General features: G+C 44.1%; 1 protein-coding gene across 1 annotated transcript in view; it reads right to left on the bottom strand.

Annotated features, from left to right (window-relative positions):
* Positions 1 to 17,829, bottom strand: part of LOC115092073 (sialic acid synthase-like) — a 221,561-nt gene that overhangs the window by 166,593 nt on the left and 37,139 nt on the right. The window contains exon 2 of the mRNA XM_029602571.1: positions 8,703 to 8,918. Within this exon, the coding sequence (XP_029458431.1) occupies positions 8,703 to 8,918 (216 nt within the window). The remainder of the gene's footprint in view (positions 1 to 8,702; positions 8,919 to 17,829) is intronic.

Below are 17,829 nucleotides of genomic sequence, written 5' to 3'. Positions count from 1 at the left end.
GGTTGAACCTCATCAGGCCCCATGGCTTTGTCCACTTTCAGTTTTCCTAGCTCTTCCCAAACATTCTCTTCTGTAAACTGAGTTTCATCTACTCCACTACTTCCAATATCTTGTTAACTAGCGATGGTCCTTCTCCAGGGTCTTCTTTAGTGAACACCGAACTGAAGAAGTATTTAATATTTCCACCTTATCTTCGTCTCTCTCCACACATTGATCCTTTTCACCTTTCAATTTCACTATATCACTTCGGACCTTTCTTTCTCTGATGTATCTGAAAAATGTTTTGTCACCTCTTTGGCAATCCTTTCTTCTGCCTGACTTTGCTTTCTTGATTACTTTCTTTATCTCCCTTAGTTTTACCAGATATTGTTCCTTGTATTCCTCTTTTTGGGATCCTTTACATTTCTTGAACGCTGTTCTTTTTGCTTTTATCAGCCACCTCCTTTGAGAACCAGATAGGTTTCTTATTTCTCTTGCTTTTGTTTACTTTTCTAATATATAGATTAGTTGCCTTTGTAATTGCTCCTTTTAGTTTGGCCCACTGTTGTTCCATCTCTCTCATTTTCTCCCAGACTTCTAGTTCTACCTTCAGGTACTTTCCTAATTCAACAAAGTCTGTATTTTTGAAGTTCAACACCAGGGTCTTTGTGTGACTTCGCCATATCCTATTTGCGATATCAAACCATACCATTTGATGATCACTGGTACTGAGGTGGGCACCCCCGGACATTAGAGACATTATCCCCGTTAGTGAGCACTAAGTTGAATATAACTCCATCCCTCGTGGGTTCCATTACCATTTGTTTGAACAGAGCCCCTTGCAGGGCATCAACTATCTCTCTACTTCTGTTAGATTCCGCAGAAGGGATTCTGCAGTCTATGTCCAGCAGATTAAAATCTCCAACAATCAACACTTCTCCCTTCTTTCCTATCTTTTGGATGTCTTCAACCAGATCTCTGTCTAGTTCTTCCATTTGAGTCGGAGGCCTGTAAACCAGTCCAGTAAAAATGGATGCAACATTTTTTTGTTTTTTTTAAGAACAGCCCATAATGCTTGTTCTCTACCGCATTTTTCTTGCAGTTCAGTTGCTTGGATAGTGTTTTTGACATAAAGTGCTACTCCTCCCCCTTTTCTGTCCTCTCTGTCCTTCCTTAACAAGTTGTAGCCTGGAATGGCCGTATCCCAATCATGAGAATCCATAAACCATGTCTCTCTGACAGCAACAATATCCAAGTCTGCCTCCACCATTAGGGCTTTCTACCCTCATCGTCTAGTTTAAATGCCTTATGATACAGGATATGAATTTAACTCTTAGGATCCTTTTTCCTGCCACAGACAGATGTAAGCCATCTTTGACATAGAGCCTTTTACTGTCCCATAAATGGCCCCAGCCTCCAAAATATCCAAAACTTTGTTCCTTACACCAAGTTTTGAACCATGCATTGAAGTCATCTATATGGCTTAGCCTCTCTTTCCCCTTTCCATGAACAGGTAACACTTCTGAAAAGGCAATAGTCTTCACCATGTGACTAATCTGCTTCGCCAGAGACTGGAAATCTCTCTGTACCTCTTGGACGTAGTTTCTAGCAAGGTGGTTGGCTCCCAGATGGATAACCAACTTCAGAGTAAGAAAAAAACCCCATAAGAACATAAGTCTTTGCTTTCTTCTTTGATTGCACTGACTATTTGAATAGCATTTCTACCAGTGATGACCCCGAAAAGCCTTTAATTAGTGTTTCCCTTAAAAAGAGATCCCAAATTAGTGTGTCTGATGACTGAGACACCCAGTACGATCAGCTTTTTCAAAACAGCACACATCAAGTACTATCCAATGATTAAAATGGGAATGAAAAGATTCCTCTGCCATCCATACCTGGAACATTTTGATTTCCAATCATCTGAGATTGTTGTGGATTAGTAGGGAAGGAAGAGGGTGAACAAACGTTATTCTTCTCTCTCTCACACACACATTTATTCACTCAAAACAATCATACATATTTATTCAATGTCAAACACACCAGCTCTCTCCCCATCATATAGATATATATATATATATCTATATCTATTTATATGTATTTACACACACACATATATATTGTGGTGATTGACCTAGTGGTGAGTTTCTGCGCTGGAAAGCTTTAGATGTTTTTTTTCCTTCAGGTGTGAAAGTTTCCTTTGCAGGAAATAAAGGGAAACTACATTTCTCAGATGCCCTGGTAGGCAGCCCCTGGAAGCACTGGGGGCAGGGAAACAGAGGCGGTGTCTTCCTAGGGAGGAGCAGGCTAACCCGTATAAAGGGAGGGGCCCTCCAGAAGGCAGAGGAGAGGAGGCAGCAGGCAATCCAGGAGAGCTCAATGGAAGGCAAGGAGGATGGAGAGGCTGAGGCAGAAGAACAGTGCCCAGTAATAACACCTTCCAACACCAGCTACTTCTTAGAGCACAATAGTGACCTATTTTTCCTCCTTCCTTATTTACTTTCCTAATAAAAAGGTTAGTTGCCCTTATACTATCTTTCAGTTTTACCCGCTGCTCTTCTACTTCCCTTAGATCTTCCGATCCAGCTAATGACTCCTTGAGCTGCTCCATTTTAACTAAAAGTTAGTTTTCCTGAAGTCTAGGACTGTCGCCTTTGAATGAATCTTCATCTCCTGTGCTCAAACTAAAGCAACACCATCCAGTGATCACTGGATCCCAGAGGACTGTTTACTACAACATCAGAGATACTGTTCCCATTGGTAAGCCACAGGTCCAGTATCACCCCATCCCATACCAAAATTCCTTGCAGAGAATTCAGAAACTCCCTGCCCCTAGAAGGCATCAATATCTGGCAAATTGAAATCCCCTTTCATAGCAATTTTGTGAATATCCTCCATTAAATCTATCGATTTCTTCTATCTGCAATGGAGGTCTGTATATTAAACCAATATAAATGTTCCATTCCCTCTTTCCAGATTAACCCACTACACCTCCTCATCCTTACCCTCAAAAAAAACCCCTGCAATTCCTGTTACTTTAATATTTTTTTTTTTATATATAGTGCTGAGAAAATTAAAATATGTATTGTACCTTTCTGTCCAAATTAGCTTAGGCTAGCAGATTAGGTATAACTTTAAAAATTATTAGGATACTTTTTCCTATGTTTGCATGAACAAAGATTAGTAGGAGCAAAAGTCAAAGCTTCCTAATTAGACAAAAATGTATGATCCTCTCTTATCAGTAACAAAATGTACTGTGCTTGTAGATAATTATAATTAGAACTTAGGTCATGCTGATCTGACTAATCATGACCTAAGATATTGCTGGAATAAAATGCAGAGATGAGACTGTGGATTGGTCAAGCTGAAATAAAATGCTAGGACAAGACATTTTGCTGAATCATGTTGACTTTGTTTGTAGAGACAATATATGAAGTCTTGCTATATTGTAATGGACTTTAGACTGCCCACTCAAAACCTGTGGGTACTTGCCAGGTTCTTATGGCCTGGATTGGCCACTGTTGGAAACAGGATGCTGGGCTTGATGGACCCTTGGTCTGACCCAGTATGGCATGTTCTTATCCTCCCTTTCTTCCTACCCCATTCCTTCCTCAATAGGTCGTAGCCCGGTGTAAACTATATCCCAGTTATAGTTTTCCACGTGCAACATCTCCATGACAGCAACCACATCTAAATCAACGTTTTCTATTACTGCCTTGAGATCTGGACTTAATTTCCCATACTATGAGCATTAGCATACATAGCTTTCCAAATGTTACTCTTTTCCCCCCCATTTACTTAACTTAGGGCAGTGCTTCTCAATCCGCTCCTAACCAGTTGGGTTTCCAGCATATGCATCAGATAGATTTCCATACATTAGAGATACAGGATATACAAATCTCTCATGCATATTCATTATGGCAATCCTAAAATTATGGCAGGAAGTAGGTCTATACCTCTAGGACAGCGGTTCTCAACCTGTGGGTCGCGACCCCGGCGGGGGTCGACGACCAAACGCAGGGGTCGCCTAAACAGGGGCCGGCGGAAGCACTAGGCAAACTAGGGCGGTCGCCTAGGGCGCCAGCTTCCCGGGGCGGCACTGCCCCGGTAAAATTAAGAGAGCCGCGCTTTCAAGCATGTGAGTCCTTTGCTGTCAGCCCGGGCGGAACGCGGCAGGACAGCTGGAGTCAGCGGCACCGGGCGTGCTCTCTTCTTCCCGCCCCCCTGCGGTCCGGAAGAGGAAGTGGAGAGCATCGGGTGCCTGCGCGGGAAGAAGAGACCACGCTAGTGTGGTCTCTTCTTCCGCGCAGGCACCCGATGCTCTCCACTTCCTCTTCCGGACCGCGGGGGGGGGGGGGGGGGGAGGAGAAGAGAGCACGCCAAGGCACGACTGGAGTCAGCCGGGTGCCAGCGCTGGAGTCATCGGGTGCCTGCGCGGGAGTCTTCCCACGCAGGCACCCGATGCTCTCCACTTCCTCTTCCGGGCCGCGGGAAGAAGAGAGCACGCCGGTGCCGCTGCGCGGGAAGAAGAGGCCATGCTAGTGTCAGACGGGAAGAAGACTGCAGCGCGGCTCGGAGGAAAATGGAGTTTCAACCGCGGCCGATGGGACTCCGCCTCCGCGAGGGCTGAAAATGAAGAGGTTAGCATTGGGAGGAGGCTGCTGCTGCCGCGAGTTCCCGGGTGTGGGGAGAGAGAGAGTGAATGAACGAGGAAGCATGTGTGTTTGAGATCTGTGTGTGTGAGTGAGAGATTGCATGTATGTGAATGATTGAGAGCCTGTGTATGTGAAAGAGAGTATGTCTGTGATTGAGAGCCTGCCTGTGAGAGAGAGAGCATGAATGTAAGTTTACCATTGGGAACCTGTATGTGTAAGTTTGTGTGAAAGAGTATGTGTGTATGATTGAGATCCTTTGTGTGTGAGAAATCATGTGTATGTATGATTAAGAGCCTGTGTGTATAAGTAAGAGAGAGATCATGTGTGTCTGTGTCTGATTGACAGCTGGTTTAGGTGATGGAGCATGTGAGTATGTGATTGAGAGCATGTGTTTAAATGAGAGAGAGAGATCATGTGTGTCTGTGTGTGATTGAGAGCTGATTTAGGTGACGGAGCATGTGAGTATGTGATTGAGAGCCTGTGTGTAAATGAGAGAAAGAGAGGACATGTTTGTAAGCATGTGAATGAGAGTCTGTGTGTGAGAGAAAAAGACAGCATGTATTTATGTGATTGAAAGCCTGTGTGTGTGTGTAAGCGTGAAAAGATAGACAGCATGTGTGTAAATGTGTAATTAAGAGCCTATATGAGAGAGAAAAAACATGTGTATATGTGAGTACTGAGAGCATGTGTGTATAGGTGTGTCATTGAGAGCCAGTGTGAGAGAGAGCGCTGGTATGTGACTGAGAGAGGAGAAAGTTCCAAGCAAACCACCCCACCTCCTGCTAATTCAGAACAATCTCAGGACACCTGGATATCAAATGTTCCCAGGTATGCAGAGCAAAAAAATTTTGTATCCTTATTATTTTTCATTACTGGGTCTTTGTGTCTGCTATTTTTAAATATTTTGTTGGTATCTGGAAATGTTTTTAATTATTGGATATTCCACTCATCAGCTGTTTCGAAATATGTTCTTTTTGTTAGTACAGTTTTACTGCTGATGATTTTATATTTCTTGATTTGTTTTATAAGGATGGGTGATGTTTCTTTTTTCCTTTGTTACACTGCATACAGAGACTCTGGCTTGTTGCAGTTTCCAATTCAGTTTTTTCTGCATGCTTCTTGTTATGCGTTTTGGTCTCTTTATTCTATGTTAGGTGAGGGACAGCACGTGATTCAGGTGAGGTTTTCTGCTGGTGTGTTGTTTCTGTGTAGGACTCTATAGCAGCCTGACTTGGTCCGTTTTCCTAATAGGAGATGTATTGGTGTCTTAAGGCCTGGTGTAATATTTTCAGAGACTTATTGTACTTTAAAAGTGTGATCTTACATAAAATGCACACATTTACTTGTATTTAGTTTTAAACATATTGTATGGCTCTCATGGAATTACATTTTAAAATATGTGGCGTTTATGGCTCTCTCAGCCAAAAAGGTTCCTGACCCCTGGTATAGAGCTTAGCCACTACTGCTGCTTCTGGTGTGTACTACAGCCTGCAAGGAAGAAGAGTAAGAGAGCTGCTGGAGGGGGTAAGTAAAGATGGCTTTTTAAGTTCATTTTTCTTGATTGACTGCCATTTTAATTATTTAATATTATGTGATGTGTCTGCTTTTTTTGTTTGAGCAACAAGTATAGCTTTGGTTTATGTTTATTTTATATATTTTTATTTATTTATTTATAAAAGAGTTTCTATACCGTCGATAAGACAAATCATCTCAATGGTTTACATGGCATAAAAATGTCAAATAAGTGTTCTGTTATAAATACAGACTTCGTTATTTTCATTAATGCACAATGTAAGTTAATTGTGTGTGGAGGCGGGGGGGGGGGGGGGGCGGCATAGCTGACGTTTCGCCTAGGGCGCCTAATACCCTTGCACCGGCCCTGCGCCTAAAGCAGGTCCCCAACCACCGGTCCGCGGACCAGTACCGGGCCGTTGGGGTTTTTTGCCGGTCCGTGGCGCCACGGCTGCTGCGGGGAGGCGGGGCGAAGCTGGCGACCTGCCTCCTCCAACCCCAAAAGAGAAGAGACATGGCCCAAAAAGGTAGCGCGTCGCAGTGACGTATGTTGCTGGAGCCGCGCAGGCAGGAAGGAGGTGTATCAGCCACTGCAGGTGCTCCTCCTACTGCCTTCCTGCCTGCCCTGCCCCGGAAGACAAATGTTGCTGGAGCCGCATGGGGAGGAAGGAGGAGGCGCGTCAGCCGCGTGGGTAGAAGAGGCGCTTCAGCCGCGTGCAGAAGAGGAGCAGCGGGGCCGGGAAGACTAGGGCCACTGCAGAGCCCATCCTGTGGCAACCCGTAAAGAAGAGGCCCAGAGGTGAGAGAGAGGTGTGTGCGAATATGAGATGAGTTGAGAGACTGTGTGTGTTTGCAGAGACAGCATGTGAGAGCCTCTGTGTGTGTGAAAGAGACAGCATGTAAGAGTGAGAGCCTGTGCTTGAGCAAGGCAGCATGTGGGGGTGTGAGAGAGCCTGTGTGTGAGACTCAGATAGCCTGTGCCAGTGAGAGCCTGTGTATATGTGTGTGAGAGAGAAATGCATGTGAGAATGAGAACCTGACTGTGTGTTTGAGGGAAGAAGACAGGTGGAGAGAAAAGAAATAGAAAAAAAGGCAATATAAAAGGAAATGGCAAAAAATTAGAAAGGGAAGCAGATGTAAAAAAAAAATACTTTTTACTGATTGGCACATGTAATCTTTGGGAATGTGCAAGAGTAGCACTTCTCTATGGCGGATCTCACAATGTACGAGATCAACATGGAGGAAGTGGAAACCCACGGGGCCTGCACAGAGGAGGCAGCAGAATGGGCTTCAGTGCCAATAGCAGCAATCAGTGTCTCCCCAATAGCCACGTGGCAGCAGTGGCAGTAATTAGATTAATTGTTTGACTCAGCTGAAGGTGACAAAGTATGAAGTGGGATGTGAAATCAGCTTGATCTGGTGGAGAATTAGGATTGCTGTTACACATGAACTGTATTTGGCAAACATAAAGGGAGCCAGGATAATCAATTGATGCCTGCAGCTGAGGACTGATTCATTATGACTCATGTAGAAATTAGTGCATTTTCCAGATTAGTCTGCATAACACAATTCTCAACATTCAGCATTATTTCTGCTGCATAGAGTTTTATCTGAGAGGCTCTGAGGTTGTGAGGGAGCCAGTAAGAGTGAGAGCATGAATGTGTAAGTATGTGACAGTGTATGTGTGAGAGAGAATGGACATGTGAGTGTATGTGTGAGAGAGAGAGAGGATAACCTCCTAATCCTCGACAATATCAGGGTGACTGGAAATCAAGAGCTCCCATGTATGGACAGCAGGGGCTTTTTAAAATCCTTATTAGTTTTAATTATTGTGTGTTATTTGATATATGTGCTGTTTTGAAATATTATTGGTGTGTGGGAAATTATAAAAATGTATATGATTTTAATTAATAGAAATTCTATTTATCAGTAATTTTAAAATATTCTTTTATTAGTATGGTTTTACTATTATAACTGATGCTTTATGTTTCTTAATTTTATTGTTTTATGAGGATGGTGGTTCTGTTTATAAATGTCATAATAAATAAGTATGCACTAAAATCCAACCCCATCCATAACCCCGCCCCCATATGACCAAAGCCCCACCCTCACCCCGCCCTCGCCCTGCGAGGGCGGGGCAAGGGGTCACCGCAACATGAGGAACTGTATTTCGGGGTCACGGCATTAGAAAGGTTGAGAACCACTGCTCTAGGAGAAGCTTGTGAAACACTACCTTAACATTTTGTTCATCCATCCCCAACAATTGGAGTTTAAAGCCCTCCTAAGTAGGTTTGCCATATCAATTAGCTTGCTTTTTACTATATGGTAAGGACTGGGGAGTAAAATTATTCTTGTATGATGTAGCATTGAAAGTCAGGACTTTATTTATTGTCGCATTTGAGATTCAATATATTTCTTTTAAAATTAAAAAAAAAGTACTGTCCCACAGTGAACATGCACATTTATCAAAATGCTATAGCCAAGCCTTTTCTACAAAGTGCTAGACAGTAATTTTCAAAATAATTGCTGAGCTCTACTGAATGTTAATGTAGACCTTACCTCATCCATACCAGATGCTGTAAAGAAAATTCCAATCTCTTTCGCATATCTTTGCAGCTCTTTGTACTGATCATGGCTGAACTCTAAGTGGCATTTGTGTTCTCCATATGTTTTTCCCCAGGAGTGTTCAGAAGTATATGATCTCTCCAAAGCTCTCTTATTAAATTTATGCTCTAGCTCACTCTTCTGGAATTTGGCACAGTCAGCTCCACACTCCTGAAAACAAATCAAAAAATATGTATTTAAGTACTAGAACCTGGGAATACAAAAGCTTTGACAGCATTGCAAGGTAAGGTTTTGAAATTTACTGCCTGACCCTGTGTGGCAAAGATTGTGGTTTGATCATTTTAACTTAGCTTCCCATTTGGAGATGAACTGGATGAAGCCCTGCATTCTAAGTACTGTTTGCTTATTTATTTATTTATTCAAATTCCATCAATATAACCAAGAAAATTTTGTTGAGAACAGTACAAGATGTAAATATAATTACAACAGCTGGAAACCCTCCCCCCCCCCCCCCAACTGCGTGAATTCAATCTCCAAGAAATGCGGTACCTTCCAGCTGGGGGAAATGGGGGGGGGGGGAGGCAGTTCATAAAAAACATTCTTTCATTAATACTTTTGGTAAATTTGGGGAAGATCATAGAAAACATTTATTTATTTATTTATCTAACATTTTTATATACCGAGATTCATGCAGAATTTGCATATCATCTCGGTTTACATTGTAACTGAAAAAGACAAGCATGAAGAATGCATGTTACATAGAACAGGGAATTAAAAACTTGGAACAGAATACATGGGTAAAATAACTTAGAGCATAATAGAGGATGGAGAAATTGAAAATTATCTTATTGTAATAATTTATATTTTAAGCTTGGTTTGAAGGTCTTTAGATAGTCTATTTGCTAGTGAGTAGGTGTTGATATATCTTATTATCATGATTGGAACGCTTGCTGCAGATCAAAGTAGCATCGCCCCAGCCAGGACTGGCTGATTCCAATTTCTACGCTAACTTGCCGCATGAACACTACTAGTTTTAATGATGCATTTACCAGGAAAATGTAACCAAAAATAAAGCTCTAAGTTGTAGGAGAGCAGAGCTCATTAACAAAAATCTTTTCCTCCTAGACTGTGTAATCTTTGTCACATCTGGAAACATACATACATTTAAACTGAAAAAAGGAATATTCAATGTCTGAATCTATTACCGAAGTTATTATGAGTAGCAGGAACAACTTCATCTGTAGTTTTCCCAAAATGGTTAAATTCAATACATCAATATAAACTTGATCAATACAATCAATATCTAAAGGTTTTTTTTGTTTTTTTTTTAAAGGGGAGGAAACAGTATGCTCTTGTACCTGGAAACAGATTTTTTCCAGAACCTGGAAAACTTCCATTAAATATTTCCTAAATACCTTCGGGGGGGGGGGGGGGGGAAGAGAAGAGACCAACTTCTTCCTGCATTCTAAGTATTGTGATTATCTTTTGAATTTTTCATAACAGCATAAAAATTTCATGCTGAGTCATACTTGTAGGGAGATATCTCATGTTTTACCACTGAATCACCAAGTATGAATCATAATAGCTAAGAAACATACAGGCCAGTGTACTAACAGGCCCCAAAAGCATTGTCACAGCAAGGGAAAGAACATTTTGCTCAGATGAACTTTAACAGAACTGTCCCAGTGGAAGAGAACAGACTTACCCTGATACACTGAAAGATACCTTATCAAGGTGTGCCTATTTAAATTTAAAAAAAGCAGACCGGACTAGACAACTTAAACTCATAAGCCAGGAATCGGGGACCAGCCAAGGAAAGATCAATAAGTCAGAAAGACCATTACCTATGGGGGCAGTCAGAGATGGAGAAAAACACTCATGACATACAATTTGGCATACAGATGTGGAGGTTCTCCCCTCGAAAAAATGGGATATAAGGAAAAAACCTACAATGTGGCAGGACGCCCCCAAACAAATAAATAGAGAGGGGGACAAAGACCTGCAATTCAACAAAGACCCTCCACCCACGTGATTATGTATGAGCTTATGCATATTTATCAGCTGGAAAGTGTAAGACAGGGCAAAGAAAAGGAGAAAAAACCCCAGAAAAAGATCAAGAAAGAAAGAAAGAACCCCCTAAAGGCTAGAGAGTAAGACCCAGGGAGGAATCCTGAGAAAAAAAATGGCAAAACCAGGGAGTAAACACGAAGGGCAAACCCTGAGACCCTGGTGGAAAGGAGCAAGACCCTGACAGAGAAGCATCCCTGAAACCAAAAGGAAGGCCAGAAGCAGCCCATCACTCCCTGCTATTGAGAAGGGAGAAGATAGGTGTGGCCAGGAGACCGGAGATGACTGCTCAGTTGTGGAGAGTGACACAGGGTCTGAGACAGTGAGGGGCAAGAGCAAGCCCAGACAGCCCGGCAAGTATCAGGGCCAGAAGCAAGACTCCTTCTGAAAGCCACCTGTCTGCTTTGCCAGTACCAAGTCCAGGAAGCATGCTTCTCCCCTGCCCACATTCTCCAGCCAGCATCTGCTTCAGAGGTAAACAGAGAGATATCACCTGAAGCTGGGGCCAGGGTAAGTAAGTTAGCCATAATATTAATATATTAAGCAGGCTAAGGTTTATGGTATGTTGTTACAACCCATGATACCAAACTTTCTTTAGGGAAAACTGGTGCTTAAAGGCCAGGATGTTAGAGACAGGAATTGTTTTCTAAATCAGCTGTTCTCAACTGGTGTGTCACAACACACTGGTGTTGGTGTGTCACAACACACTGGTGTTGTGACGAAGCACCAGGAAGTGTGTTGCAGCCACTGAAAGTTTTCTCCTCCTCCTGTGTGGGACCAAGGTGAGCTCTTCCTCTTCTACACTGCCCAGGAAAACATGTCGTTCTTTGCACACACTTTGCTTTTTAGACTGTAGTGATTTTGATTGCACATAGGGGCCATAGTACTTTCGTGCCAAGCAGCTGTTTGGGAACCGGGGAATCAGAATCAAGTTGCTTGTTCCTCTTCTGCACCCTGGAGACGGGAAGGGTAGCAGCCCAGAGTGTCCCTCGCTCACGTCACGGTCAGTAAAGCAAGCTGTCTCAAGGCTGCCCTGTCCTGGCCCCATTGCCCCCATCCGGGTCCCCACAGCAGGTAGCAAGACTCAAATAAGCTGCGCTGCCATGGCTCACTACTACTACACACGTTTCTGAAGAGGGTGGGGGAGAAAGAGGCCCTGTGGCCACATGTGTAGTAATGAGCTGTGGCAGCTTAGCCTATTTGAGACTTTGTGCCTACCTCCATCCTGGTCCCCGCTGCCTCATGAGTGCTGCCTGCCCGACTGCCGACATAGGTAAAGTTTAGTTTAATAACTATGCTCCTTACCAAAGAATTGCCGGGGCTCATTGGGGGGGGGGCTGTTCCCATGAGGCGAGACAGCCACCAGGTTCAAGCAGCAAATTAAATTGGACCTGGGGGAAGGGGAGGCAGGGATCCTAAGAAACAGGAAAGATACCAGGTCAGGTATGGGGAGTGAACAATACTGAGTAAGCCCCTTTTTAGTGGTAGTGCTGGACCAAAGCTCATGCCTCTAACACTGGCTTCTCCCCACTGTAGCCTGGCTAAGAGGAACTCTGAGGCAGGGGAAGGCTGGAAACACGCTGTGAATCAATCTTTCAATCTGCAACGAACACTGGTGAAGAGATCTGGGGTGCGGATGGAGGAGGTGATGACAGGTAGGGGGTGTGTGTGTGTGTGTGTGTGTGTGTGTGTGTGAGAGAGAAACACTAGCTGGGGGTGACTAGTGTGAGAGAAAGAGAAATTGGTTGGGGGTGACTGGTATGTGTGTGAAAGAGAAAAACTGGTCATAGTATTTTATTGGCCTTTAGTTTCGGGAGGGGGGGGGGGGGAGGTGCAATCTCATCTCTCACCTCAGGCAGCAGGTTGCATTGAGCCACAGAGAACAGACAATCGTGTTCCAATTACTTCCCACCCCTGAAGAGGTAAATATCATGGATAAATTCCAATCCTGAGGGTGATAGAAGACAAAAAATGGTGTAGTGACAACTTTTCCTACCCCTTCAAGGTTGAGGAAAGTGGCCTGATTTAGGCCCTAAGGCTAAGGACTGTGAGGATCAAGCTTCAGCACCTACTGCTGCTTCTGGTATGTTCTACTGGCCTGCAAGAGAGTTGAGTAGGACACTTGCTAGAGAGGGTAAGTAGAGGGGGCTTTCTTAGTCATTTTTCATAATTGACTGCTGTTTTAATTATTGGGTATTATGTGATCTGTCTGCTGTTTTGAAATTGTAAAACTATTCAAATAAATACAAATAAACTATCGTTTTACACTTCTTGATTTTATTGTTTGAGGAATGAATAATCAAGTGTGTAGATAAAAACTGAACTGGAAGCAGCAAGAAGCTAGACTGTATGCAGTGTAAAACATATTCTTTATGGTTACTTTAATTTGTATCTGGTGAGGCTCTGCATGTAGAAGGGGCTGAACACAGCATGGAACTTAACTCCGATCAATTTTTTTGTAGTCGTAGATGTTTGTAATTGCATGCTTTGATTCTGAGCGAATATTTCATTTCCTCCTTCATTTCTGTTACTGTTAGTTTTTTACATTCTTATAGATTTTACAACAGCCATGGATAAATTTCTAGTAAAAAAATAAAAAGCCTGACTCGAACCAAGCACGAGTAGTGCAGTTTCACTGGATGAGAACATCAGACCCTTAATAAGGAGAAATTCCTACTTACCTGCTGGGCATTGAGCCACAGGGAACAGACAATCGTGTTCCAATTACTTCCTACCCCTGGGAAGCAAAGCGTGCACAAAGAAAGACATGTTTGTAAAAATTTAGAGCAGAAATTTGCAAAGATTGCTGAGCTCTATGGTATAGTAGGGAATTAAGGCTCTCGAGAAGTGCTAGGTAATTATGTTTAGTAGTCGGTGTAGGGTTTCGTATCAGCATGTTTGGCTTGTTTTACCTTATTTTCTAACTGTACGATTGTAGAGTTAATACATTTTTTCCCATTTACTTACAAACAATTATTTCACCCGTAAGACCACTTTCGCCGTTTCCCAGAGAAGTGATGTATTCTCTTCATGAATCTTACTGTTGGACATGAAGTCCAGCCTTTTTCCCGGAGAACATTTTGAAACTCTTTATTGTTACGTAAAAAACTCGGGAATTGCCACGAAGAAGGGGCATGCTGTTCTACAAATGGGGCAAGTTCGACCCAAATGGGTGCATGGTCAGATATTACCTGTTAACCTATATTGGCTTTCTGGACATTAAAAAAATGACGCTTTGGATATAAGAATATAATCTATGTGGGAAAGTGATGCGTGTGTAGTCTCATTCTTCGGGGTGCAAGATTCTCTATATATCAAATCAGATCTAACTTACTGCATAGATATTTTGACCCTTTATTCCTCTGGGGTTGTCCCCCGACTATCACCTGGGTATATATCTATGGTCTGATCTGCTGCCCAGTTGGTCACCCACCACAAAAATATGTCCCTGAGCCATTTATTTATTTATTTAAAACTTTTATATACCGGCATTAGTGTGCAAACATCATGCTGGTTTACATTGTAACAGACAGCTTAGAAACAAAAGTACAATGAACAGGGAGTGGGGAGGGGAGCATAAACTGTGCAGATTACACAATAGAAAACAAGAGCAGGAGGAAGTATAGCGTAACTCGTAATGGGATATATTAGGAGGTGTAACAAGAGGGCAATAAGGTAAAAATATACAAGAGGTGTAACAATTGGGCGATAAGGTTAAAATACAGGGTACAAAATTGAAGTATTTACAAGAGCTATGCCAAAAAACATTAGTTCACATGTCTAGCAGGATTTATGAGAATAGGAGGATTGGAGGTCCGGAAAGCTATCAGGTTGAGTAGGGGTGGGGGAAGGGGCTGGAGGGAGGCTCTAGTCGGGGGGGGGGGGGGGGTCAAAAAGGGAGGCTCTAATCAGGATAGGCTTGTCGAAAGAGCCAAGTCTTTAGTTTTTTTCTGAATTTAGCATAGCATGATTCTAATCTGAGCAGGGTAGGTAGGGAGTTCCATTGCCTAAGGCCTGCAATAGAAATAGCGCGGTCCCTGGTGGAGGAGAGGTGGGCTTTTTTAATGGAGGGTACTGTGAGGGTTCCTCTATTGGCGGCTCTAGTGGGACGGTCAGAGTGGATAAAGTGGATCTAGCCAGTTGGAGTTATGACAGTAAATTGATTTGTGAATGATAGAGAGAGTTTTGAAAATGATGTGTGATGGGATGGGGAGCCAATGTAGGTCTTTGAGTATAGGGGAGATGTGGTCTGACTTCCGAGTGTTAGTGATGACCCTGGCTACTGCATTTTGGAACATTTGTAATGGTTTAATAGTGGAGTAAGGTAGGCCAAGCAAGAGGGAGTTACAGTAGTCAAGCTTGGTGGACAGGGTAGCCTGGATGACGGTCCGGAAATCATGGTAATGTAGGAGGGGTCTGAGCTTTTTTAGGACATTAAGCTTAAAAAAGCCTTTAAGGATCGAGCTAATGTATTTTTTAAGGTTCAGCTGTTGGTCTAGAAAGACTCCCAAATCTCTCACACATTGTTGGGACGAGAGGACTGCGAATGCTGGGTCATTGGAAATTGAGGGGTTGGGGGGTTGATGTTGGGATATGAGAAGGAGTTCCGTTTTGGAGGTGTTTAATGCGAGGTGCATATTAGTGAGGAAGATGTTTATAGAGGAAAGGCAGGTGTTCCAGAAGGCTAGGGCATCCGAAAGGGAGGTGTGAATGGGGATGACAATTTGAACGTCATCGGCGTAAAGGAAAAATTTAAGGTCGAGGTTCGTTAGGAACTGACAAAGGGAGGTGAGGTAAATATTGAATAAGATAGAGGATAAGGAGGAGCCTTGCGGGACGCCTTGAGACAGGGAGTGGAGTGAGGATTTAGCATTACCTATTTTAACAGCAAATTTCCTGTTAGACAAGTATGATTTGAACCATAGGAGGGCTACGCCTGAGATGCCTATTTCTGACAGTCGTGAGAGGAGGTAGTTATGATTGATGGTGTCAAAGGCAGCAGATATGTCGAGTAGGGCAAGCAGAAAGCAGTTACCCTGGTCCATGCCTCTGATAATATGATCGGTGAGAGTGACTAGGAGGGTTTCGGTATTGAGGTGTTTGCGGAAACCAAACTGGCAGCTCGATACAGTATCGTCCGGTCGAAGATTGCCCGTCTGTAACGTGCTGGGAGCGCACAATACAGACGAGTAAGGCCATCCAGCGATACAGTCTCCAGTTTCACGCGTCCTTAGCGCTTTGTAAAATAGACACATTACCCTTTCCGCACCCAGCATGTAAATGAACGAAAAAGCTGTATAATGAAGGAATTAGCTATTCCCCTCCGATACTGTAACGGGCGCTGATATTATCTCCTTAGGAACCCGCTGTTTTGCCGCGGCCTTAACGTGCTAGTTTACCGCCTCCCCCTAGTAGGAGTTAGGACTGTGAGTCTAGTAACAAATCCATCGACACCGCTTAAGATACTCAAAAACAATAAAACAATAAGCCTGGCACCCTCCTTGATGTAGTACGTCCCGGATGCCCCCCCTCCCCAGCGCGCCCGCCACTACCCCTTTCATCAGCTGCATCCACCCATTATGCCCCTCACGGGCATGTCCCGCTTCACAGAGCGCTCCCACTCAAATCCGTTCATGGGTATATACCCTTTCGCCCCCCTCACAGCGCCATGCTACCACTGCGACCCGGCAGTCCCGTGAGGCCTACAAAAAAAAAAATCCCCGGCTCCCACGCCCCCGCACTGGCCCGCCGACTCTACCCCCCTCCTCCCGATCGGGCGGGTAGGCGGCGGCGAAAAGCAAAAAAAAACCAAAATCAATTTTTTTTTTTTTCAAAAAGCGACATCACACAATGCATAAAATAATTTCTCCAGCCTTAAAGCGACAATTTTGGTTTTTTCCAAAAGCGACTTACTTTTGGGATCTGTCAAGTAAGTCGCAAAAGTAACTTACTTTTCTGAAGCCATCAGGAACACGATCTTAGCTCCTCCGGACGAAGACGAAGATGGCCGCCTGCACGGGGAAAGCGTGCAATTGGCAGCTGAAGACGTGACGTCACGACGTTTGGCGTCACGAGATGTGACGTCACGTCTTCAGCGGCCAATTGCACGCTTTCCCCCGTGCAGGCGGCCATCTTCGTCTTGAGCTACGATCGTGATGGCTTCAGAAAAGTAAGTTACTTTTGCGACTTACTTGACAGATCCCAAAAGTAAGTCGCTTTAAGGCTGGAGAAATTATTTTATGCATTGTGTGATGTCGCTTTTTGAAAAAAAAAAAAATTGCTTTGGTTTTCGCCGCCGCCTACCCGCCCGATCGGGAGGAGGGGGGTAGAGTCGGCGGGCCAGTGCGGGGGCGCGGGAGCCGGGGATTTTTCTTTTTTTTTTGTAGGCCTCACGGGACTGCCGGGTCGCAGTGGATGCAGCTGATGAAAGGGGTAGTGGCGGGCGCGCTGGGGAGGGGGGGGGGCATCCGGGACGTACTACATCAAGGAGGGTGCCAGGCTTACCGAACCGCTGCTATTGCCTCTGCTCTCAGGTCTATTTCGCCGGCTTGCTGCACGCTTTCGCTTTGCTCGCACGCTTTCGCTTTGCTCGGCTCTGCTCGGCTCTGCTTTTTCTCCTCTCCCGTCTGTCTTCGCCGCTGTGCCTCACCTCCTCCCGGAGCAAGGCTGCTTTCGCGCCCTGCTCCGGGAGGAGGAGAGACACAGCGACGAAGCAACAAAGACTTTTCGTGTTTTTTACACTTCCTGGTGCCTGTCATTCCAAATGTCATTTGAAATGACATTTGAAATGACAGGTACCAGCGCACCCAGGTTACTGTATTGCGCTGTATTAAGCGCCTATATAGTAAAATGGGTTACGCGGGCATAACCTTTCCCTAACGCTTTAAAGCCGTGGCATGCATTTGCATGCAATTAGAAGAGAGTATCGGGGAGTTAGTGAAGAGAACTGTGCGTGCGGGGAGGAAGGGTGCGCCTGACACTGCCGCACTGTTTCTACCGCGGCATTACTGTATCGACCTGTGGGTCGGGTGCAGTATATTGTTATTTTCAAGAT

Source organism: Rhinatrema bivittatum, chromosome 1 (assembly GCF_901001135.1).
Source record: "Rhinatrema bivittatum chromosome 1, aRhiBiv1.1, whole genome shotgun sequence".
Lineage (NCBI taxonomy): Eukaryota > Metazoa > Chordata > Amphibia > Gymnophiona > Rhinatrematidae > Rhinatrema > Rhinatrema bivittatum.
This window is presented reverse-complemented; position numbering and strand designations above follow the sequence as displayed.